This window comes from Hemibagrus wyckioides, linkage group LG12 (assembly GCF_019097595.1).
Source record: "Hemibagrus wyckioides isolate EC202008001 linkage group LG12, SWU_Hwy_1.0, whole genome shotgun sequence".
NCBI classification, from domain to species: domain Eukaryota; kingdom Metazoa; phylum Chordata; class Actinopteri; order Siluriformes; family Bagridae; genus Hemibagrus; species Hemibagrus wyckioides.
In genome coordinates, this window is record NC_080721.1 from 13,158,866 (window position 1) to 13,184,511 (window position 25,646).

The 25,646-nt window shown below is 43.5% G+C and overlaps 1 protein-coding gene, 1 long non-coding RNA gene and 1 other non-coding gene across 3 annotated transcripts; 2 read left to right on the forward strand and 1 right to left on the reverse strand.

Annotated features, from left to right (window-relative positions):
• The first annotated feature begins 243 nt into the window (after positions 1-243).
• Positions 244-315, forward strand: trnae-cuc (transfer RNA glutamic acid (anticodon CUC)). The gene has a single exon. It is a non-coding gene; the product is annotated as a tRNA-Glu (tRNA).
• A 1,322-nt stretch (positions 316-1,637) lies between these two features.
• gga3b (golgi associated, gamma adaptin ear containing, ARF binding protein 3b) lies at positions 1,638-23,448 on the forward strand. Its single transcript, XM_058404374.1, has 17 exons — positions 1,638-1,796; positions 3,842-3,926; positions 4,035-4,110; positions 4,194-4,292; positions 5,314-5,437; positions 5,926-6,029; positions 6,153-6,233; positions 6,723-6,860; positions 7,108-7,189; positions 11,770-11,886; positions 12,024-12,269; positions 13,876-13,949; positions 20,309-20,475; positions 20,662-20,852; positions 21,942-22,111; positions 22,211-22,321; positions 22,420-23,448. The coding sequence occupies exons 1-17, from the start codon at positions 1,757-1,759 to the stop codon at positions 22,528-22,530; spliced, it is 2,016 nt and encodes a 671-aa protein (XP_058260357.1). The 5' UTR covers positions 1,638-1,756; the 3' UTR covers positions 22,531-23,448.
• On the reverse strand, positions 22,388-25,638 carry LOC131362413 (uncharacterized). The gene is made up of 3 exons (XR_009206174.1): positions 25,271-25,638; positions 23,908-23,961; positions 22,388-22,524 (listed from the first exon to the last, which is right to left on the reverse strand). It is a non-coding gene; the product is annotated as an uncharacterized LOC131362413 (long non-coding RNA).
• Positions 25,639-25,646: the final 8 nt, after the last annotated feature.

Genomic DNA, 25,646 nt, shown 5'->3' on the forward strand with positions numbered 1-25,646 from the left:
CTCAGAAACCTCAAGATGTATGTTCCGAGTTGCTCTTCAGCGATTATTAAAACAGATTATTTGAGTTTCCTAAACCTTTCTGTCAGCTTAAACCAGTCTCTTATGACCTGAGAATTAAATAGGAAACCAGACAGAAATGGAGATAATTAAGATTATTAATTATTAAGATATTGGAGATAAGTTCTACTACCAGTAGAACTTATACTAGTAGGTGTATACTAGTACAAAAGCAAAGCGCTTGTCTCCCTGGTGGTCTAGTGGTTAGGATTCGGCGCTCTCACCGCCGCGGCCCGGGTTCGATTCCCGGTCAGGGAACTTACCTTTTTATTTGTTTAAATATCTAAAATTTTATATTTTATGTATTTAAAAATATCTAAAAATAATTTTCCATGTTCTATACCCGCTTTATTCCTAATTAGGGTCAATGGGATCTGCTGGAGCCTACCCCAGCCTGGGTGAAATGCAGGGGTACACCCTGGACAGGTCACCAGTCCATCACAGGGCCACACATATAGACAGACAACCACACACTCACTCCTGTGGACAATTTAGAATGACCAATCAACCTAATGTACATGTTTTTGTACTGTGGGAAGAAACCTGAGTACCCGGAGTAAACCCACACAGGCACGGGGAGAACATGCAAACTCCACACAGAAAGACCCCTGCCCTGTTGTAACCCGAGATTCCAACCTAGGACCTTCTTGCTGTGAGGCAACAGTGCTGACCACTAAGCCTGTAAAAATAATAAAAAGTTTAATTATGACAATGCAAAGAGGAACCCCATAATCACAGCATTATATGTACAAGATAATTAAGTCTTTAGAATGCAAGACATCAGCGACCCGTGTGTTATTTATAAGGATTCAGATCTATTATTTGTTTATTGGTTTAAATCTTTATCAAAGCAACTTTACAGAAATCCTACACACTTCGGAGAGGAAACAATCCCTGAGAGCCAGACATCAGAAAGGAGTGACATCAGATTAAAAATCATGAAAGCTGTATAAGTGTAAAGGACAGAACAGTCCTGAGTGTGTTCCTAGGATGTTCATTAAAGCACAATTCTAATTCAGTAACAAATTGTCTGGCAGCTCTCAAGTTTTGAAGTTTTATAATGATTCCAAGGTACTTTTTAGATAATTATTTACAGTTTCAAACCGAGAGAAATTCATCACTTCTTTAGTGCATACGCTACATACAGTTGAGTTTGCTGTACTAAATTATAATGGTATATGTTAGGAATGCATAATATATATAAAAAAAGTTGTTTTAAAGGTGTAGTTTATAGTGTATATAAGTAATTCTAGTATTATTTATTTTTTGTGCCTTGTTAATACACTATATATATATATATATATATATATATATATATATATATATATATATATATATATATAAAGCTAGTGGGTGCAAGTGTTGAGGATGCAGAAGATAGGGATAGGTGGAGAGAGATGATTCGCTGTGACCACCCCTGAAGGGAAAAGCCGAAAGAAGAAGATTATAAATGGTTATAAACTATTATTATGTTATAAACAACAACAAAGTGCTCTCAGAACATATACGGCTGACCGTGAAATAGTGAAAGTAGTAAATAATGCACAACACAAAAGCAGGACTTGGGCGCGCATGCGTCAGGACTTGGCACGCATGCGCACTGGAGGTAACAACGATAGGTCTGGGAGTGACAGTGTCTGTGGATGAGGAGGATAAACATGAAATGTGGACGATGATGATGATGATGCGATGAGGCGAGATGGCGTTCCAGGAAGGAGAGACACTCGAATCGTGGCTTAGTAAGTTTCATTTCACGCACCGGCTCGGCTTGTGATTTAGGAGATTTCACTGGTTTCTCTGTAACATTTCTTCCTGTTGTGTCGCGGTTTGATTGCGTAATAGTATTCCGGCTCAGAATAAGGATTGAAGCCGCACTAATAAACATCAGGTGCCAAAAATAAACAAATAAATAAACAAACAAACAAACTAATGCTGTTCTTTATTTCATCATCGTAAACACTAAACGGATTTGAAAGAGATCAGGTATATAATGGGCCATGATTATGATCTAATGATCACACACACACACACACACACACACACACACACCGGGATGAACATCACACACATTTACACTCTGTATTTAAGTTGAGCAAACACAATAGACATCCAGTGTGTGCCGTGTGTTTGTGTCATTAAATCATTCTTCATGACTGTACATTGTTTTGTTAGTTATAAGAGGAAGTGTGTTATTGTTGTGCTGCCTGACCGGTGTGTCATGCTGGACATAAACAGTGTGAAGGATCCGGTTCAGCTGATCCACTTTCCTGTAGTGCCTGGGATCTTCGAGAGCTCATGACTAAATAAAGGCATCTGTTAATGACCTTATGACCAAAATCAGTGAACTAACAATGAAGGAGTGACTGAGTGAATAATTGAAGAGGCAATTTCTGAATGAAAAGGATGAATGGAGCGTTGAGGAAATGAATGGTTAAATAAACAAAAAACTGATTGACTGACTGTAGAGTGACTGAATGACTCAATTAGGCTTTTCACACTGCGCTTAACCCCGGGTTATCGTCGTTCTAAACACCGCTTTTAACCCCGGGGTAAAGGAACATTTCACACCTGGAATCTGAAAGCCGTGTTAGCCCTGCTTTTTACCCGGGGTTATGAAACCCTTCTCTGGAGCAGGCTTAGCGCCGCATTTGCGCTGTTAACCCCACACTTTGTTCACTGCTCATACTGTACCTGGGGTTAACTGTTAATCCTGGGTATTCATTACCAGACGTTTCACACTGGTCATTCCTAAACCCGGGGTTAACCTTCTCATTTGCATATTCGTGGTGTCGCTGTCACTGATTGGCCGAACAGCAGGCGACCTGTTGACACGACAAGTGTTTCCTGTTACTGACGTGACATGAGCCTTGCTGCTCAGTTTCTGATTGGCTATCTGTTGCCAGCAGCAACAAGCAAACACCGCTCCGTTTCACACTGAACAAACACAGCAAATCCGGGTAAAAAAGAAGTGGTGCTAACACCACTTTCAGATTCCAGGTGGGAAACGTTTCTTTACCCGGGGTAAAAAGTGGTGTTTAGAACGACGATACCCCGGGGTTAAGCGCAGTGTGAAAAGTCTAGCTCCGGAGCAGGGTTAGCACTGCATTTACCATGTTAACCCCGCATTGCGGTGCCAAGTTTGTTCGGTGTGAAACGGAGCGGTGTTTGCTTCCTGCTGCTGGATGCTTGGCAGCAGACAGCCAATCAGAAACTGAGCAACTAAGTAAGAAATGTCAAAAGATGGAAAGCGTGTGAACTGGAGTGATGAGGAGGCGGTATTATTCTTACAGTAATGGTGAGAAAAGTCTGTTCAAGAAGTGAGAAGCTCTTCAATATGCTAAAGAATGAGTGAATGAAACCCTGAACAGATGAACGGATGAATAAAAAGTGACTGACCGGATGAGTGACCAAACAAAGGACTCAATGAAGAAATTACTAAATCAGCGAATGAGCATGAAATCCAAATGAATCAAGTGATGAATGAATGAATGAATGAACAGTTAAATGAATAGATGATATTCCTGAAATAATGGTAGAATGAATGATTTAAGGAATGAGTTAACGCTTTAAATGAACCACTGAATGAATTTTCCTTTTTAGAGAGTGATAATCAAACAGAGAGATGAGTCAAATTGACAAGTCAGTGACTGGTAGAGTGACTCACTGCATGTGAGTGACAGAATGAACAGAAAATCCATCGGAGGAATGAACGGTTGAACTTGGACGTGTTGTGGCGGTGAATTTGGGTCTAATCTGAATGTCATCGTTCTTATGTTTGTTTCAGACAAAGCCACTCACCCGACTAACAGGCAGGAGGACTGGGAGTACATCATCGGCTTCTGTGACCAGATCAACAAGGAGCTGGAGGGGTGAGTATCAGCACACAGGAAACAGGAAGTATGACAGCATATGTGCAGCACTATACAATAAACTCTCATATCTGTTATAATTCTATGATTGTGTGTGTGTGTGTTCAGTCCACAGATCGCTGTACAGCTTCTTGTGCACAAAATCCACTCGCCTCAGGAATGGGAGGCTCTCCAGGCATTAACCGTGAGTGATCATGACACACACACAGACACACACACACATTCCTCCACGTAGCTCTGGTCGGACGTGTTCTCTATCTCCTGCAGGTGTTGGAGGCCTGCATGAAGAACTGTGGCAGACGATTTCACAACGAAGTGGCCAAATACAGGTTTTTAAACGAGCTCATCAAAGTGGTCTCCCCCAAGGTGAGGACCTTCACTATATCCACAGCGAGCCTCACACCGTCATTCTAAGATGTCTAAATCTGCATCATCTGTAGACTGTGAGAAATTTTAAGGAAAGGTAGACCATAAAAATACAAAAGCAGAACGATGGACTGTGTGTGTGTGTGTGTGTGTGTGTGTGTTTGATGAGCAATAGATGAGCGATGTACGTGTTCTCCATGAGAAAAGAGGAAGTGTGACTTGTAGTAGATTCAGGACAGAACCAATATGCCTGCTTTGTGAGACACTGAAAGTCGCGTCTCAGACTGCATGTGATTTTATTTAGTGCTGAACATTTTGTAGTGAATCAAATCATACACTAAAATGAACCATGCAGCTCATCATGGTTATTAGTAGGTGGGATATATTAGGCAGCAAGTGAACATTTTGTCCTCAAAGTTGATGTGTTAGAAGCAGGAAAAATGGACAAACGTAAGGATTTGAGCTTTGAGTTTGATGAAGGGACAAATTGTGATGGCTAGACCACTGGATCAGAGCATCTCCAAAACTGCAGCTCTTGTGGGCTGTTGCTCAAACTGCTGAAGAAGTTAATGCTGGTTCTGATAGAAAGGGGTCACAGTGCATGACGGGTCAGCAAAAGGGGGACCAACACAATATTAGGCAGGTGGTCATAATGTTATGCCTGATCAGTGTATTTATATTAGTGCTTTAGTGTTGATGTGATGTCACTGAGTAGGAATGCCTAAATTAAGGGTCTGTTTTTTTTCTAGTCAGAGTTTAGAAATGCAGCGTGTTAGATATTCCACACTTCTTAGATTTATTTATTTATTTTTTACATCATCTGGGTTTTAGCGCTGCTGCACTGAACATCTTATTGAATTTTCCAGAGAGAAATCCGTTATACTGAGACGAAGCAGTTGAGCTCGTCTCCATTACTGTTAACACGTTCAACACTGTCTCCATCTGCCAGATCAGATGATATTTAATATAAGCCTCTCTCTCGCTCTCTCGCTCTCTCTCTCTCTCTCTCTCTGCATTTCAGTACATGGGAGAAAGTGTCTCTGAGAGAGTGAAGACTAAGATTATTGAAATGCTGTACAGCTGGACTGTAGCGTTCCCTAACGAGGCCAAAATAAACGAAGCATACCAAACACTGAGGAGACAAGGTGACTGCAGCCAGCCTCATCTTCTCCTTCTCTTTCATCTTCACCTTCACTTTCATCTTCTCCTTCTCTTTCATCTTCACCTTCTCCTTCATCTTCACCTTCAACTTCACTTTCATCTTCTCCTTCACCTTTATTTTTTTTTTTCATTTTTTCCTTCTCCTTCTCCTTCTCCTCTATCTTCTCCTCTATCTTCTCCTTCACCTTCATCTTCTCCTTCATCTTCTACATGTTCACCTCCACCTTCTTCTCCTTTATATTCATCTTCACCTTCTTCATCTTCTGTCTCCTTCATCTTCTCCTTCTTTACCTTCTCCTTCATCTTCTCCACCTTAATTTCCTTCTTCTCCTCCATCTTCGTCTTCCTTACCTTCAACTACATATTTTTTATTATTTACTCTACCTTAATGCCTTCAGGACTACTGGACTCTAATAATAAAATAATAATAAAAATATTAGTAATTATTATTGTATTGTAATGTTTGGTGCAGGACTCGTCTCCTCAGACCCTGAACTGACGGCTGATAAAACTCTGATCCCGTCTCCACCGACTCGGCCCAAAAACCCCGTGTTCGACAACGAGGACATGGGCAAGGTGAGGTCTGATGACTCGCACTCACTGTAACCTCACGTAAAAGGGATAACAGTTTCTCTGTGTCAATAAAATACAAGTTTGTCGTGTGTGTGTGTGTGTGTGTGTGTGTGTGTGTGTGTGTAGTTGTTGGCAGAGCTGCTCCGCAGTAAGAACCCAGAGGATCTGCAGGAGGCCAACAGGTTGATAAAGAACATGGTGAAGGAGGTGCGCAAAAACACTCTGACACTAAAAGACTCATCTAGCCATTAGTTTAAGTAATGCTTTATATATATATATATATATATATATCGGGCGGGGCTTCAGCTGTTTAAATACAAATCATACCACTATGTTCTCTTGGCTCTGCCCCCTCATTTACATATTGAGGGCCCAAGGTTATTAGAGTTACGCATGAAGAAATATGGATTTATCATGTAAACGTTTAGTGTCTGCAAACAATGTTATCTCTTTTTACTGGACTGCTTATCTTTATTACACACACACACACAGAGCAGCAGGTACACACTCGCACAGACATGCATTTATACATCATCTGGTCAGTAATTCTGAGCCTCTATCTCTTATGATTCAGGTTAATTCAATAATGTGATAAAGTTGTAACAAAGTGTAATGAAATGCACATGTCAATAAAAGTATGAAATCTGGGGGTGGGGCTTGTTACTATGCCTGGCCCATGACCTTTTTTGTGTGCAGGACGATGCTCGGGTTCAGAAAATGACCAAACGCATGCACACGCTGGAGGAGGTGAACAATAACGTGAAGCTGCTGAGCGAGATGCTGAGTCATTACGACCAGGACAGGTCATCAGATGCAGACCGTGACCTCATCAAGGTGAGCCCGGACCTCTACAGTGAATAAACACAGTCTCACCCTCTCTGACTGATAACAGATTTTAATCTCTCTCTCTCTCTCTCTCTCTCTCTCTCTCTCTCTCTCTCCTAATCTTTCTTTCTCCTTCTCTCTCTCCTAATCTTTCTCTCTCCTTCTTTCTCTTTTGCTCTCTCCTTCTCTCTCTCTCTCGCTCTCTCTCTTTCCCTCTCTCTCTTTCCCTCTTTCTCTCTCTCTCTCTCTCTCTCAGGAGCTGTATGAGCGCTGTGACAAACTCAGACGCACAGCCTTTAAGCTGGCCACAGAGACGGAGGACCATGACGCTAGTTTAGGTAACAAAAGAGGAGACTCCTATTCACATTCAGTCCACATTCAGTTCACTTTCACTCGTTTCTCTGTAGATCAAAACTGGAGCCTCTAAAGCAGGGGTGGGGAACTCGTTTGAAGTAGAGGGCCACACTGGCTAGAATGTTACCTTAACCTTTCCTTATATATGTCAAAAGTGCAAAAAAAAAATACTTAAAAAAACAACAACAGTATGAATATAAACATTGTTGGATGGTAATTAAGAACAAAATCCATTCAAGAACAGAACCAAAAATACACCTGAGGCTTAATGTGTAGAATTGCTCGACACCTGACATCTTTTGGCCTTAACCAACTTATCAATGTCTGGAGTGAGTGTCTGAGCAAGTGACACTTTCATAATGTCATTTATATGAACATGTGACGGGTGAGAACGCAGTTTGAATTTATTTACATTCATAACAGAGAAAGCCTGTTCACATATATATATGTACTTCCAAACATGCACAGAATTACAGAGGCAAAGGCTGCTAGTTTGGGATATTGTGGAACAGGATATTGATAAAATGTGTGCAAGTTAACATGGGCAAATGTGTCTTTTAGCACAGAATTGCACTGTAAGTCAATCAACTCCATCTGCAGATCAACTGGTACGTCAGAGGGGTTACTAAAGAAAGGCGATGTAAATAGTTTGATTTTTGGCTCAAGTTCATTCAGTACTTGAAAATGCTGCTGAAATTCAGTCTTTGGTTCTGATAATTTTAGCTTGAATCGATCAATGTTGACACCGTTGGTGGTGTCTTCCAGAGAGGGGAAATGTGCGAGATTGTTCTCTGAAAGCTGCGTCTCCCAAAGGTTAAGTTTCTGCTGAAATGCGCGAACATCGTCATAATACTCCGTTAAAAGTTTGTCTTGGCCTTGCAGTTTAGTGTTGAGAATGTTCAAATGATTAGTCATATCTACCATAAAGACAAGATCCTTAATCCATTCCAGTTCATCCAACTCACTCAGCGATTTTCCTTTATCTTTCATGAACAGTCCAATTTCCTTTCGCAATTCATAAAAATGCTTAAGAACTGCCCCTCTGCTTAACCAACGCACATCCGTGTGGTAGGGGAGACCGTGGCTAATATCCAGCTCACTAAGCAAGGCATCAAACTGACGGTGGTTCAGTCCTCTCGCGCAAATGAAATTCACAGTTTTAGTTACCAAACTCATGACAAGGTCCAGTTTTAGGGATTTTTTTGCTGCATAACACTTCTTGCTGAATAATACATTGAATTCCCCAAAACTCTTTACCTCCGCAAGATTTCACCTTGCTTTTCACAACCCCTGCTTTCTTTCCGCACACTGACGGAGCTCCATCAGTCGCCACGGGAACGGCACAAGACCAGTTTACTCCCAGTTGGTCCAAAGACCCGACCAGGCAATTGAAAATGTCAATCAGTCATTGGAATGAGACCCACAAATTCTTCTGTGATTTTCATACATTTGTCAACTCCCCTTATAAAAACGGCAAGCTGAGCGACACTATTAACATCTGTGCTCTCGTCAACTGCAATAGAAAAACAAGTAAAAGTTTTAACTCTCTCCTTCAGTTGACTTTCCAGGTTTCGTGCCAATTCTCCAACTTTGTCTGCTACCGTTTTTCTTGACAAACTCTGACGCTTTTCAGGGCACACCAATTCAGCAGCTTTCAGCATGCATGTCTTAACAAATTCCCCATCACAATAAGGTTTCGATTTTGTTGCGATTTCTTGTGCAATGATATAACTAGCCTTTACGGCAGCATCATTGATCTCTCTACTATGAGTGAAAGTATTTTAAGTGCTGCAACCAATTCTTGTACCTTGTTTGTACGTGCCTGACCAGTATACTGGCTGTACTTTTTCGCATGATTTGTATCGTAATGTCGTCAAATATTAAATTCTTTAAGGATGGCCACTTTCTGGGAACAAAGTAAACAAACTGTTTTTTTATTTATTTCCCAGAAGAAATATTCCGTTGTCCATTTTTCCTGAAAAATGTGGCGTTCTGAATCCACCTTCCGTTTCTTGGAAAGAGACATTTTTTCACATTGCACACGTTTTCATGTTACGTAGGAAAACAATTCAAATAACCAACAGTAGTCACGATGCTGACCAGAGGACCTCTCGTGGATATACACTATATTGCCAAAAGTATTCTCTCACCTGCCTTGACTCGCATATGAACTTAAGTGACATCCCATTCCTAATCCATAGGGTTCAATATGACGTCGGTCCACCCTTTGCAGCTATAACAGCTTCAACTCTTCTGGGAAGGCTGTCCACAAGGTTTAGGAGTGTGTTTATGGGAATTTTTGACCATTCTTCCAGAAGCGCATTTGTGAGGTCACACACTGATGTTGGACGAGAAGGTCTGGCTCTCAGTCTCCGCTCTAATTCATCCCAAAGGTGTTCTATGGGGTTGAGGTGCAGGCCAGTCAAGTTCCTCCACACCAGACTCTGTCATCCATGTCTTTATGGACCTTGCTTTGTGCACTGGTGCACAGTCATGTTGGAAGAGGAAGGGGCCAGCTCCAAACTGTTCCCACAAAGTTGGGAGCATGGAATTGTCCAAAATGTCTTGGTATGCTGAAGCATTCAGAGTTCCTTTCACTGGAACTAAGGGGCCAAGCCCAGCTCCTGAAAAACAACCCCACACCATAATCCCCCCTCCACCAAACTTTACACTTGGCACAATGCAGTCAGACAAGTACGTGTTCTCCTGGCAACCGCCAAACCCAGACTCGTCCATCAGATTGCCAGATGGAGAAGCGCGATTCGTCACTCCAGAGAACGCGTCTCCACTGCTCTAGAGTCCAGTGGCGGCGTGCTTTACACCACTGCATCCGACGCTTTGCATTGCACTTGGTGATGTATGGCTTGGATGCAGCTGCTCGGCCATGGAAACCCATTCCATGAAGCTCTCTGCGCACTGTTCTTGAGCTAATCTGAAGGCCACATGAAGTTTGGAGGTCTGTAGCGATTGACTGCAGAAAGTTGGCGACCTCTTCGCACTATGCGCCTCAGCATCCGCTGACCCCGCTCCGTCAGTTTACGTGGCCTACCACTTCGTGGCTGAGTTGCTGTCGTTCCCAAACACTTCCACGTTCTTATAATACAGCTGACAGTTGACTGTGGAATATTTAGGGGCGAGGAAATTTCACGACTGGATTTGTTGCGCAGGTGGCAACCTATCAAAGTTCCACGCTGGAATTCACTGAGCTCCTGAGAGCGACCCATTCTTTCACAAATGTTTGTAAAAACAGTCTGCATGCCTAGGTGCTTGATTTTATACACCTGTGGCCATGGAAGTGATTGGAACACCTGATTCTGATTATTTGGATGGGTGAGCGAATACTTTTGGCAATATAGTGTATAATGATGGTGCACTTCTACACCAGCATTATTGAGTCTACACTCACCTCCTCCATCACCATTTGGTACGCTGCTTCCACTGCTAAGGACAAAAGTAGACTGCAGAGGGTCATTCGCTCTGCTGAGAAGGTGATTGGCTGCAATCTGCTTCCTCTCCAGGACCTATACACTTCCAGGACACTGAAGCGGGCAGTTAAGATTGTGGTCAACCCCTCTCACCCTGGACACAATCTTTTTGAGGTACTCCCCTCTGGCAGAAGACTGCGGTCCATCAAGACTAAAACTTCACGCCACAAAAACAGTTTCTTTCCATCCGCTACTGGCCTCATTAACAACATCCAGGGCCCTACATGGTCACTTACTCGCCACTCTGAACAATAACAAACAACTTCACTTTTCTGTTGTTACGTTAATGCACACAACTCGGACTGATACACTACACATTACTACCTCATACTGTGAACATTTGCACTGGTTCACTTTGTATATCCTACACTATTGTACAGTTATTGTCCCAATTTCATGGTATGTAGCATTTGCACTGGTCTTTTTGCACATCCTGCACTAATATACTGTTAGTGTTGTTATTCTTATTTTAATTTTCTTGTTTTCTAAACTGTTGCTATATCTTGATGTTTATACATAGCCTTATAGCTTCTAGTTTGTGTGTAAAATTATCTTCTTCTTCCTTATTACTTATTTATTTACTATGCTCCAGCACACTAAGACAAATTCCTTGTATATGTAAATCCTACAGTACTTGGTGATAAAAGTGATTCTGATTCTGATCAGAACTGCATGTGTGTGGATAATTGCACAAATATGCAACTGCATTGCACGCGGGCCATATGGAATCATCAGATGGGCCGGTTAAGGCCCGGGGGCCGTATGTTTTTCATCCCTGCTCTAAAGCGAGATCCTTATAAGTGAGCCCACTTTAAAGGCTACTAGTTCATCTGAAATGACCTCCTGTTAGATAAAGAGTGTGTTATTATGGGTTACATAGAGCAGGGAGCCACTTTCAATAGTGTGTGTGTGAGAGAGACAGAGAAAAGGAGTGAGAGAGAAAGAGAGAGAGAGCAGGTGAAATTCTTCAGGTCAGTGATCAGAAAATTAGATTCGGTCCCACTGTTTTAAATCATATATATTGTAGGGAGCCTCTTTCGATTGTTTGTGTGTGTGTGTGTGTGTGTGTGTGAGAGCAGGTGAAATTCTTCAGGCCAGTGATGAGCTGGAGAGAGTTATAAGCCTGTATAAGAATGTGGTAAAAGGCCAGACAGAGGGAGACACTGCTGAGGAGCAGAAACCAGCACACGGGAAAGGTGAACACACACACACACACACACACACACACACACAAACACACACACACACACACTTTGTGCACTTATTGCACATTGTGAGGTGTGTTAATGTTTTTTGTATTTTTCTGATGTTTGTTAACATTTGTGTTGCTCAGGTTGTGAGACAGACACACTCATTGATCTCGCTGGTCTGGATGAACCGCCTACTCCACAGACAGCTCCGCCCACTCAAGTCTCCAGAGCAGGTTCGACCAATCAGACTGCCTGCAGTATTCCTGTGATCCCGCCACCTCCTCGACGATTGGCTGGAGGGTCTGCCAGTCAGACCAGCAGCCCCATTCACAAAGCCTCAGAGCCGTCACCGGCCCACTCGCTGCTGGATGATGAGCTGCTGTCCCTGGGTGACTTTTACTAACCGCTTTTCCTTTTTGTAGTGTTTTTGTTTTCAAGTAATTAATTTAACTTAAATAATTATTGTAACAACAAACAAATATATATACACCGATCAGCCATAATATTGTGAGCAGCGAGAGGTGAAGTGAATAAAACATATAGATAACATAAGATATATTATTATATATTAGAGCAGCAAGTGAACATTTTGTCCTCAAAGTTGATGTGTTAGAAGCAGGAAAAATGGACAAGAGTAAGGATTTGAGCTTTGAGATTGACGAAGGGACACTGGGAAATTGTGGTAGCAGATAGATGACTGGATCAGAGCATTTCCAAAACTGCAGCTCTTGTGGGGCGTTCCTGGTCTTCAGTGGTCAGTATCTATTAAAAGAGGTCCAAGGAAGGAACAGTGGTGAACCGGAGACAGAGTCATGGGCGGTCAAACCAACAGACGAGCTACTGTTGCTCAAATTGCTGAAAAAGTTAATGCTGGTTCTGATAGAAAGGTGTCAGAATACGCAGTGCATCACAGTTTGTTGCGTATGCTTCATTGCCGCAGACCAGTCAGGGGGCCCATGCTGACCCATTTGCATCGGCGAAAGTGCCAACAATGGGCACGTGAGCATCAGAACTGGATCATGGAGCAATGGAAGAAGGTGGCCTGGTCTGATGATTGTCTTTTATATCTTGTGGATGGCCGGGTGCGTGTGTGTCTCTTACCTGGGGAACACATGGCACCAGGATGCACTATGGGATGAAGGCAAGGTGGCAGAGTCATGCTTTGGGCAATGTTCTGCTGGGAAACCTTGCATCCTGCCATCCATGTGGATGTTACTTTGGCACGTACCACCTACTTAAGCATTGTTGCAGGCCATGTACACCTTTTCATGGAAACGGTATTCCCTGATGGCTGTGGCCTCTTTCAGCAGGATAATGCGCCGTGTCACAAAGCAGAAATGGTTCAGGAATGGTTTGGTTAGCACAACAACCAGTTTGGCCTCCAAATTCTCCAGATCTCGGTCTAGTCAATCCATGGATGCCCCATCTCACAACTTAAAGGACTTAAAGGATCTGCTGCCAACATCTTGGTGCCAGATACAACAGCACACCTTCAGGGATCTAGCAGAGTCCATGCCTCGACGGGTCAGGGCTGTTTTGGCAGCAAAAGGGGGACCAGCACAATATTAGGCAGATAATATAATGTTATGGCTGATCGGTGTATGTTTTACTGGTGTTTTAATACAGTTATACTTATTAATGCTTTTTTTTATTATTTTATTTACTTTTGTGTTCATTTATTTATTTATTTTTTGTAGTTACAAACCTGCAGCATGAAGGATGAAGGTCTAGGATTTTTTTTTTTTTTTTTACAGTTTTAGATTTTATAAATTCAAATGATTTTTTAAAGCTGTAGTGAGTTATTGAAATATTTATTTAATTAAAATGAATATTTATTTAAGTCTTATTTCTCCTTTTTTTCTCCTTTTATTATTAGTAGTGGTAATTGTAGTATTTTATTCCATTTTTAATTAAATTTTTTTTATATAAAACTTGTCTTTATTACAATTGTTGCCGAAAGTGTTCTATGTTCTCAGTGCTGTGTTATGAACGCAGGTTTGAATGAACCTCCTCCGGTACAGAGCAGACCCAAACTGGAGGACACGTCCAGCCAGTGGACATCTTTACAGGTACTCCTGCTCCTCATGTCCAGTTAGAGACCCAAGTGTAATGTCGCTGGTGCCTACATAGGCAAATCCGCGGCTGCTGGCATGCTTCTTTATAGTGCTCAGCCCAGCACAGGCAATCAGGGCTGATGTGAGGCACCTGCGCACACCGCTATATAAACCCTTGGTTTTCGTTAGTCGGTGTGCGGACATAGAGTCTGTGCCAGGTATCAAAGACCATATGTCTTTGAGAGGTACAGAATTACTTTATCTTTAGGCTTTATCTCTAAAGAGTATCGAGAAAGTTATTTACTGGCATGGTGAACTAAGGATCAGCTCCTCACCATTTATTATAAAAGAACTTTCTGGCTCGGCGAAGGTATTGCTCGAGCCACCAAAGGCTCGCTTGTGGCAAGCAGGGCTTTTCCCCTTGCCTTGCAGTATCTGCGTGCATCCTGACGTATTTCTAGCCACCTTTGTGCACTCTTCTCCGTGTATGTCACATGGGCCACATGCCTCATTCCACCCGACTCCCTGATTAAACCTTTCTATCATCCTCCATCTGTCTGGATAACGGGCCAGGCTTGGTACTCCCCACTTCTCTAGTACCAAGTCCTTCTATCCCCAAAACAGTATGTCCGCACCAGAATGTGAATCAGCTGGTCTGGAGCGGATAGGGCAGATTTTGGTGGGCCAAGCCACGGTCCTTGGGAAACATGAGCAGGCATCATGAGCCTTGCATCCTTATTTACTGAGGTCCAGGGAATCTCAGAATGGTTGGAGCAGATTGAGGGTCTTTTGCAGCCCCAGGGCACCTCCACTGCTGGAGGGGCCCTGAGTGGAACTTCCCAACCTGCACCGGCAGAGCTAGTCGCCTCTGCCCATGCTGAGACACTCTTGAGTTCCCCTTAGCCCTATGCCACGCAACCTGGGGGGTGTAATCCATTTATTTTGCAGTGCTCTCTGGTATTCGAGATACAGCCCTCCCAGTTTCTGTCAGAGAGGTCGAAGATAGATTATATGATTGCCCTCCTGACTGGTAAAGCTCTGGCTTGGGCAACTGCAGTCTGGCAACACAGCATACCTGACCACCCCACAGTTGACACCTTTATCGCAGCCCTGCAGAGCACCTTTGGCCATCCCTCTGGGGAAACGGGTCTGACTTCCTCCCTCTTCCAGATGCGCCAAGGCAGCTGCATCGTGGTTGTGTTATATACAGGGACTTTGAGAGGAATTAAAAGAAAAGCTAGCAGCTCAGGACCCTCCTACTGACCTGGAAGCCCTGTATGAGCTTGCTATCCCCTTGGGCAATTGTCTTCAGGAGAGACGGTTAGAGCACCAGGCAAGTGAGGAAGCTCAACTTAGGCCAGGGGTGGGGAACTCGTTTGAAGTAGAGGGCCACACTGGCTAGAATGTTACCTTAAGCGGGTCGAGAACAAAAAATCACACTTAACTCTTCACTTAACACTTTAATTACCACATTTTTACATTTTAATATAACAGCCATAATAGGCAGGATTAGGCACATAATACACAGCATGTAGAATAACTCAATAACACAATGTATAAAAGGGAAACAATGAAAATCTCACATTGTCAAAAAAATTGACTGAGTAAACATCAACTTTTGAGACTCCTTATATATGTCAAAAGTGCCAAAAAAAATACTTAAAAAACAACAACAGTATGAATATAAACATTGTTGGATGGTAATTAAGAACAAAATCCATTCAAGAACAGAACCAAATACACCTGAGGCTTAATGTGTAGAATTGCTCGACACCTGACATCTTTTGGCCTTAACCAACTTATCAATGTCTGGAGTGAGTGTCTGAGCAATTGACACTTTCATAATGTCATTTATATGAACATGTGACGGGTGAGAACGCAGTTTGAATTTATTTACATTCATAACAGAGAAAGCCTGTTCACATATATATGTACTTCCAAACATGCACAGAATTACAGAGGCAAAGGCTGCTAGTTTGGGATATTGTGGAACAGGATATTATAAAATGTGTGCAAGTTAACATGGGCAAATGTGTCTTTTAGCACAGAATTGCACTGTAAGTCAATCAACTCCATCTGCAGATCAACTGGTACGTCAGAGGGGTTACTAAAGAAAGGCGATGTAAATAGTTTGATTTTTGGCTCAAGTTCATTCAGTATTTGAAAACGCTGCTGAAATTCAGTCTTTGGTTCTGATAATTTTAGCTTGAATCGATCAATGTTGACACCGTTGGTGGTGTCTTCCAGAGAGGGGAAATGTGCGAGATTGTTCTCTGAAAGCTGCGTCTCCCAAAGGTTAAGTTTCTGCTGAAATGCGCGAACATCGTCATAATACTCCGTTAAAAGTTTGTCTCGGCCTTGCAGTTTAGTGTTGAGAATGTTCAAATGATTAGTCATATCTACCATAAAGGCAAGATCCTTAATCCATTCCAGTTCATCCAACTCACTCAGCGATTTTCCTTTATCTTTCATGAACAGTCCAATTTCCTTTCGCAATTCATAAAAATGCTTAAGAACTGCCCCTCTGCTTAACCAACGCACATCCGTGTGGTAGGGGAGACCGTGGCTAATATCCAGCTCACTAAGCAAGGCATCAAACTGACGGTGGTTCAGTCCTCTCGCGCAAATGAAATTCACAGTTTTAGTTACCAAACTCATGACATGGTCCAGTTTTAGGGATTTTTTTGCTGCATAACACTTCTTGATGAATAATACATTGAATTCCCCAAAACTCTTTACCTCTGCAAGATTTCACCTTTTCCCGTAATTTGCTCACAACCCCTGCTTTTTTTCCGCACATCAACGGAGCTCCGTCAGTCGCCACGGAAACGGCACAAGACCAGTTTACTCCCAGTTGGTCCAAAGACTCGACCAGGCAATTGAAAATGTCATTAGCAGTAGTCATATCAGTCATTGGAATGAGACCCACAAATTCTTCTGTGATTTTCATACATTTGTCAACTCCCCTTATAAAAACTTCAAGCTGAGCGACACTATTAACATCTGTGCTCTCGTCAACTGCAATAGAAAAACAAGTAAAAGTTTTAACTCTCTCCTTCAGTTGACTTTCCAGGTTTCGTGCCAATTCTCCGACTTTGTCTGCTACCGTTTTTCTCGACAAACTCTGACGCTTTTCAGGGCACACCAATTCAGCAGCTTTCAGCATGCATGTCTTAACAAATTCCCCATCACAATAAGGTTTCGATTTTGTTGCGATTTCTTGTGCAATGATATAACTAGCCTTTACGGCAGCATCATTGATCTCTCTACTATGAGTGAAAGTTTTTTAAGTGCTGCAACCAATTCTTGTACCTTGTTTGTACGTGCCTGACCAGTATACTGGCTGTACTTTTTCGCATGATTTGTATCGTAATGTCGTCAAATATTAAATTCTTTAAGGATGGCCACTTTCTGGGAACAAAGTAAACAAACTGGTTTTTTATTTATTTCCCAGAAGAAATATTCCATTGTCCATTTTTCCTGAAAAATGTGGCATTCTGAATCCACCTTCTGTTTCTTGGAAAGAGACATTTTTTCACATTGCACACGTTTTCACATTACATAGGAAAACAATTCAAATAACCAACAGTAGTCACGATGCTGACAAGAGGACCTCTCGTGGATCTATAAGGAACTGCATGTGTGTGGATAATTGCACAAATATGCAACTGCATTGCATGCGGGCCGTAGGGAATCATCCGGGGGGCGGTTATGGCCCGGGGGCCGTATGTTTTGCACCCCTGACTTAGGCCTACCTATAGGTGGGGACGCCTAGCCTCTTCTGGGGCCCTTGAACCGTCAGAGACCCCTTCGGAACCATTGCAGTTGGGGTCACCAGCTTACCAGGGCAGGAGAGATCTGCTACTCGAAACCCACTCCAGCCTCAGGGCTTGGGCCAGAGGCAGGCTGGCCACCCACGCAACTTGCTAAGAAGCAAGCAGTTCACCCAGAGAGAGGGGTCTGGGCTGGTCCTAAACGTGACCACTCACACGTCAGGCCAATTTCTGCCGGCCACCCTTCTTTGGGGCAAGGGCAGACAAGCTGACCTCCAGGTCTTTATTGACTCGTGGTCCACAGGTAATTTTGTTGATGAAAGAGTAGCCCGCCATCTGGGCTTACCACTAGAGGGCCTGTCTCATCCATTTTCGGTCTCCGCCCTGGATGGGTGACCCCTGGCCTCTGGGCTGGCCTCTGGGCTTTTCCCAGACAGCCCCTCTCACTCTGCGTATAGGGCATCACATGGAGCTCATTTTCCTATACGTTACTGAAGCTTCTGAGCTAAACCTTATCCTAGGTTTTCCCTGGTTGCAATTACATAACCCCTGTGTAGATTGGTCCACGGGGTCAATTTTCTCTTGGGGGCATCAATGCCCTCAGAGATGTCTCAGGGGCTTCCGAACCTCACCCCCCACCACAAAGGAATCATTGGACCCGGCTAGAGTCTGGGCCGTCAAAGACTGGCCCCAATCTACCTCTCTCCGCGCAGTCCAGCGGTTCCTAGCCTTTACTAACCATTTCTGTCACTTTGTGAAGAATTTTAGTACCCTGGCTAGCCCACTGCGTGCCCTGACTGAAAAGCCTTAGGGTAAGTTCATATGGACGGGTGAGGTGCCAAAAGCTTTTGAAGCCTTGAAGGACAGGTTGACCCTGTCCTTCAGAGTCTCGATCCCGGTGCCTGGTTTATAGTGGAGATGGATGCCTTTAACACTGGAGTAGGAGCAGTTCTGTCCCAGTGTTTATGACCAAAAGGGGAACTGCATCCCTGTGCATATTTCTTCTACTAGCTAACCGCCCCTGAGAGAGACCTTGATGTGAGGAATTGGAAACACACTTTCACATCAGTGGGACCCTCCATCACCTGACTCCAGCCACCAGCCCATGACTTCCTCTTGCCCAGTAGTGGCATCTTTATGGTGGGATCTGAAGGAGATGTTCCGTTGGGCGCTCCAGTGGGAGCCTGATCTGGGAGGAGGTCCGATCAACAGGCTTTATGTTCCTCGGTCGGTTCGGCCGCAGGTTCTTTCCTCGGGTCATACCTCCCCTGTTGCATGGCACCTGGGGGCAGTCCGGAAGTGGTAGTTTCTATGGCGTCGCTTCTGGTGGCCTGCTATGGACAGGGATGCCTATGTGGCGACCTGCCACACCTGCGCCCAGGTGAAAAAGAAGCCACAGACCTGCCTGCAGAGCGCCCATGTGGCTGGCCGTAAGAGGGGCATGGCTCCCACATTCTATTCTAGTCAGCGGGTCTGGCTGGTGGCTAGAGATTGAGAAATGGGGCCCTCGCTTTGTTGGTCTCTTGACAGTCCTGACACAGATAAATTCGTATCTGCATGTATCTGTCCATATAGACTGTCACGTCATGGGTGCCTACATATGCAAATCCGTGGCTACTGGCATGCCTCTTTATAGTGCTCAGCCTAGCGCAGGCAACCAGGGCTGATGTGAGGCACCTGCGCACACTGCTATATAAACCCTTGGTTTTCGTTTGTAGGCATTTGGACATAGAGCCAGGTATCAAAGACCATATGTCTTTGAGAGGTAATTTGGTATAGAATTACTTAAGGTTTTATTTCTAAAGAGTATCGAGAAAGTTATTAGACTGAGTAGACTGAGGATCAGCTCCTTGCCATTTATTATGAAAGAACTTTGATCCCGGCTCAGTGAGGGTATTGCTCTTCCCCTCGCCTTGTAGTATCTGCGTGCATCCCGAAGTGTTTCTAGCCACCTTTGTGCGCTCTTCTCCGTGTACATCACACAGGTTGATTAGCGGTTGATTAGTGGTTAGCGTGTTGGAAAAGTCAGCGTGGTGCCAAACCTCCCTGGTTCATGCCTTGCTTCAGAAGGTTGTGTTCCTTTTCGCCTAATTCTGCCCCTTATTCTGGCCAACTCCCTGATTAAACCCTTCTATTATTATCCATCTGTCTGGATAACGGGGCAGGCTTGGTACGTCTCACTCCTCTAGTACCAAGTCCTTCTACCCCGTAACTCTAAGAGGTTTATACCTCTCATATGTGTGTGCCTCTGCCCATGATGATGATGATGATGATGATTTGTTTGTCCACTGACTGGGACAATTAAGCCCAAGATGATCTTGAATTGAAACTAAAACAGTTTATGGAAAATAATGACCGGGACATGATAGGATTTTGTGTATAATTGAATAATAGTTGAACTCGCTGGAAAATCCATGTCTAATGACAAATATATTGTGATACAAAGTTGTTCTTTTGGACCGTGATGTAGCATTATTGTTAAGGAAATGACATCACTGGACCTCATAGCAGCTGCTGATTCTGTATACACTGATCTAATGCAGTACATACTGTGTATATAATCACTTGGAATCTCTCTCTCTCTCTCTCTCTCTCTCTCAGGCTCCTGCTCCTCCAGGACTCGACCTGTTCTCGGGTGGAGCATCAGCACCAGGCATCGTCTTTCCTCCTACACACACCTCAGGCCACCCCACCCACCCCACCCAGCCGGACGTGGTGACTCAGGGGCTGCAAGATCTCGCCATGCTGAATCTGGGAGAGGTGAAGAGGTGAGACACTCCTCCTACATTTCTTCATCACACTGAAACTGTAGTGCATTCTGGGTAATAAATAACCTGTTTAGAAGAACATTATTTAAGAAGAGTTGCATTTTCAGATTGATTTATTCATCATAGAAATGTGTGTGGGTGTGTGTGTTTTGACTGATGCCGTTTTATTATCGGTGTGTTGTGTAGTGTCTCTGGTCAGCCTGGGATAGCCTCCGGTGTTGGTCTGGGTGTGGCCGTGCCCTACTCTCTCTCCTCTTTCAATCCCTTTATCAGCTCCACCATGCCCGGTTCGCCCCTGCGCACTGTACAGGGAAACCCTGTGCGCTGCGAGGCATCCCTCAGCAACCTGCATGTTCCCCTCGAATCCATTAAAACCAGTGAGTACAATCAGTACAGTGCACTTTACATAATTACACACACACCTCTCTCTCTGTCTATCTCTGTGTCTTTGTCTCTCTCTTTGCTACCTCTCTCTCTTTCTGTGTCTCTCTTTCTCTCTTTTTTCCTCTCTCTCTCTCTCTCTCTCTCTCTGTGTTTTTCTGTCTGTCTGTCTCTCTCTCTCTTTCTCTCTCTCGGGTAAAAAGCATAATGTTACGGGGGGATCTTCGGTACGTTAGGAAGGGGGAAGTACCGGGTCAGCCCCGTCCTCTACGAGGATGCTGAGGGGAGAGCGGACTGGTGCCCGGGGCAGATAGGGAAAGTGTGTGACTGAAGCAATGTGTAGTAGAATTGTTGAGTGTATCAGTTATGAAGGATGGGAGAATAATATAATGGGATAATGAGGGTTTTAATAGAGTGCAGATGAAAAGTAGAGTGGAGTGCTTGGTGTATGGAAGGCACGTCCAGAGCAAGGTTCTAACCGAGGAAGTTGCAATCTTTAGACACGTGCCCAAAGCACTACCGCTTCACCAAGCGAAGCCGGAAGAGTCACTTGGGGAAATGCGCAAGAGAGGATCAGGAAGCTGCACCGCTACGCTGCTGAGCCTCTCGTGCGCCGCCCACTTTCGAGATTACCTCTCGGGGTGCTGAGCGCTCCGATACGAGTTACCGTATTCTGAGTTTAGTGAAAACTTTGTTAAATTGCTTTTCGAAATATTACCTTTCAGAGCGCCTAATGCTCTGATACAAATACCGAGAAGAGAATAAGGGATGCCTTTAGTAATCCTAGATCTAGATATTACCTCTCGCCGCGCTATGCGCTTCGATACAGCACACCAGCCTAATTCTAGCACAGACTGTGTCCGCACACGGAGTGAAGGAATTCTGTGGTTTAAGTAGCAACGCATGCAGGTGCCACGAGTTGCGCTAATTGCGGGCACGTGAGCTGGCGGCTATAAGAGAGCGTGCTGGTGGCCGCGGGTTTGCCTAAGAAGGCACTGGCAACGTTACACATAAAATCATTAAAAATTAAATTTCTATAATGTAGAAACGTTTGTTTGTGTGTGTGTCTGTGTATGTGTGTGTAGGTAAGGCTCTTCCTGTGACCGCGTACGATAAAGACGGAGTGCGTGTCCTCCTGCACTTCGGCTCTGAGTGTCCTCCTGGGAGACCAGACGTCCTCGTCATTGTGGTGTCCATGCTGAACACAGCTCCCCTCGCAGTGAAGAACATCGAGCTCCAGGCTGCAGTGCCGAAGGTCTCTCTCTCTCTCTCTCTCTTACACACACACACACACACACACAGAGGAGACACTCCTACAGTTTTATACTGAGATCATTTTTTTTCTCTTCCTCAGTCTATGAAGGTGAAGCTTCAGAGTCCATCAGGATCTGAGCTGGCGCCCTTTAACCCCGTCCTGCCCCCTTCCTCCATCACACAGGTCATGCTTCTTGCTAACCCTCTTAAGGTGACACACACACACACAGACGATACATTTATATCTTTCCTCTTGTTATGTGGAGCCACAATACAGTGTGTGTGTGTGTGTGTGTGTGTGTATTTCAGGATAAGGTGCGTCTGCGCTATAAGCTGATGTTCCTCCTTGGTGAGAGACAGTACTGTGGAGTGGGTGAGCTGGATGAGTTTCCTCCACCAGAGAGATGGGGAAACCTGTAGAGCATACACACACACACACACACACACACACACACACACACACTGTAAGATTCAACTCAAACCTGTGTAAGAAATCTCCTGGTTTATTTATTGATTTGTTTGATTTTCATTAAAGCTGTAAATGATGAGTGTTATAAAGGGTCCAAGTTAGCTTCTAGTCACTTTGAGCTACAGCATTAACTCTAACACTGAGATTCCACACTGTACACATGGACTCCAAATCACTTCTGACAAGGAAATCACCCGATACTGCACCCTCTGCCTCTGTTTATTGATATACATGTGTGTGTTACACTGCACTGACTGTGGAGTTCTACATGCACACACACACACACTCACCCATGTGCTGGACATTTGTGACAACCATGTGTTATGATGATGCTCCATCATCCACAGTGTCACTCAATCAGGGACAGTCATGGGCGGAGCATCCACCTAACTCCGCCCACAACACCTAAATCATTGTGTTTCAGCTGAACCCTGAGCTCACTCTAGCAAGCAGCCGGCCACTTTTCATTTCCTGTGTAAGTTTACAACGTAGAAGATTTTTTTGTTGTAAATTTAAATTATTCATGACGTGGTAATGCAACAAATCCTCATACAAACGTGTTGTCAATGTTTCTCCAGTGTTTGGTGCTAAAAATAGAGAATAAATCATTTTATTCTAAAGTGATAACATGAGCCGGCTACAAGTGATACCATTAACTAGAGACAAACTCTCCAGGAAGCAGTCTCCTGCTAGCGTGATCTCTGCCTCACACACGAGAGAGTCACAGTGCTGAGGAGATTTGTTTATGTTTGGCTGAATTCAGTTTAACTTAACAAACATCTTTATTTTAATGTTATGTGTCCTGTTTACTGAATGAATGTCTTTAATTTATTGATGTCATCCTGCAATACAGGTGTGTTTAATTGCTGTGTGTGTTTTATTGCTTTAGTGTTTTATTCCTCTTAAGGACTGCAGTCTGGACTTATTACTAATGACATACAGGTTATAATGTACAAGCTTTATTAACATGTAATAACCTAATATCGACATTATGGGCCTTCATACACACATACAAAGCAATCTAATGTGTGTGTGTGTGTGTGTGAGAGAGAGAGAGAGAGAGAGAGAGGAGAGATACTTCATTCTGGCTGTATACAGTGTGCATGAGTTTAAAACATGAGCCATAAAATGTTATTGTTTGTCCTGATCACTGAGTCTGAAGTTCTGAATGTTAAGAGGAGCTGTGATTGACATTAGAGACTGTGTGTGTGTGTGTGTGTGTGTGCTTTTCTTAATGGTGTTTTCAGCTCATGTACACCCATAACCCACTCTGTTGTATAGACTGTGAGTACAGAGGTGTTCTGTAGGTGTGTGTGTGTGTGTTGTACCTGTGCTAGAGGTCAGTTCTTCTAGGCAGAACATGAGTTCATGGGTCTGATCCACTGAAAAGATCACACACACACACACACACACACACAGGCCAGATATTACTATAGAATTCCATCCAAACCCTACGTCGAACTCACCCTTTGAACACCCAAAATGTGTGTGTGTGTGTGTGTGCTGTATGTGCTTGTGCCACGTAACAGTATGTACAGTACGTGGTTTTAGTTTTGTGATCTGTCCAGCTGCATGCAGAAATAAAGTTTTTCTTTCAAAGTGAAGTGAGTTCATTTCTTCAACAGTACTGCACCATGAAGTGTGTGTGTGTGTGTGTGTGTGTGCAGCATTCACTTCAATAAATGGACTGTGTTTAGAAGAAGAGACATTAGTATGTTTGTTGCTTTTCTTTCTTTCAGGTGTGTGTCATCATCACTTGTCTAAATTCTCCTGAATTTCTTTTTATTTAGAGAGTAAATAAAACACTATACTACACTTTTGGGGCATTACATCAGATACCCCTGTCACCTACTCTACAGATAGATCACAGTTTATTAAAAAGAACTAAATAATACCATATAAAATGTGAAGTCTTTTTCTCAGCTGCTTTCTTTCGTCTCCTTCGCAAACAGCCACAATGAATTTATTCAGATTATTAAGATTGTGTGATTAATGTGAGATTAGTATTATTAATGACACTTTTATTGTATTTCTTGGTCACTGAAGTAGACTTGTGGTCAGGGGCGGACTTAGTGATTTTATTTGTATTTTTTTATTCGTTTTTTTTTGTCTTTTCTTTTTTTGTAAATAAACTGCATGTTAAAAATATCTTTAAAGTGGAACTTTTATTTTCTTAATCTAAAATTAAATACAATAAATTCACAAATAAACTAAATTCACAGACTAACTATTTGGGGGGGGGGGCTGCAGCACTAACTGTGGGAGTTTGGGAGAAAAAATGAGTGACTTTCGGGAGTTTATCCACATTCTTTTTTATATCCTCTTTTCTCCTCCTTTTTTTCAGCTCCTCTTGTGTAGCTGCGTTTCATTGTTTATTTCTAAATTTGTTCCAAATGTATAAAATTCTCACTCCTGCGCGCTCTAAGTCTTCCTCTGATCTACTCTCCTCTGACAGGGACTTTGAACCGCTCACACCTCGCGCATGTGCAGTACGATAGGAACGTTCCACTATTCATGAACCATGGGGGGGCTCGCATTTGAAAAGATGTAATAATAACGTTAAAATCTTAATGGTTATAGACAGACCATACAATATATCATAGAAAATTAAAAAGTACTATATGATTCATATAGGCTTCTTGGTATTGGTCTGGGCCCCCTAATTCCCCGGGGCCCTAAGCGGCTGCTTACCTCGCTTATTGGTTAAGTCCGCCCCTGCTTGTGGTGTAACCTCAGAACAACAAAACGTGTCCATGAACGAGCATGGGCGTCGCCAGGGCATTTTTAGTGGGGCTTTAGCCCCCTAACATTTCTACTCAGCCCCCCTAAAATTCTGCGATTCTCCATAAACTCTACACAAATTGGTGATCTCCTCAGTCCCCTTTAAATTTCATATGAAAGTGGTGGCAGACTTTCGGCTCTTCCCCGTCTTTCAGCGCATTCTTCAGCAGAGCGAGGATCAGAGGACAAGTGTGTGTGTGTGTGTGTGTGTGTGTGTGAGAGAGAGAGAGAGAGAGAGAGAGAGAGAGAGAGAGAGAGAGAGTGAGTGAGTGAGTGAGCGAGTGAG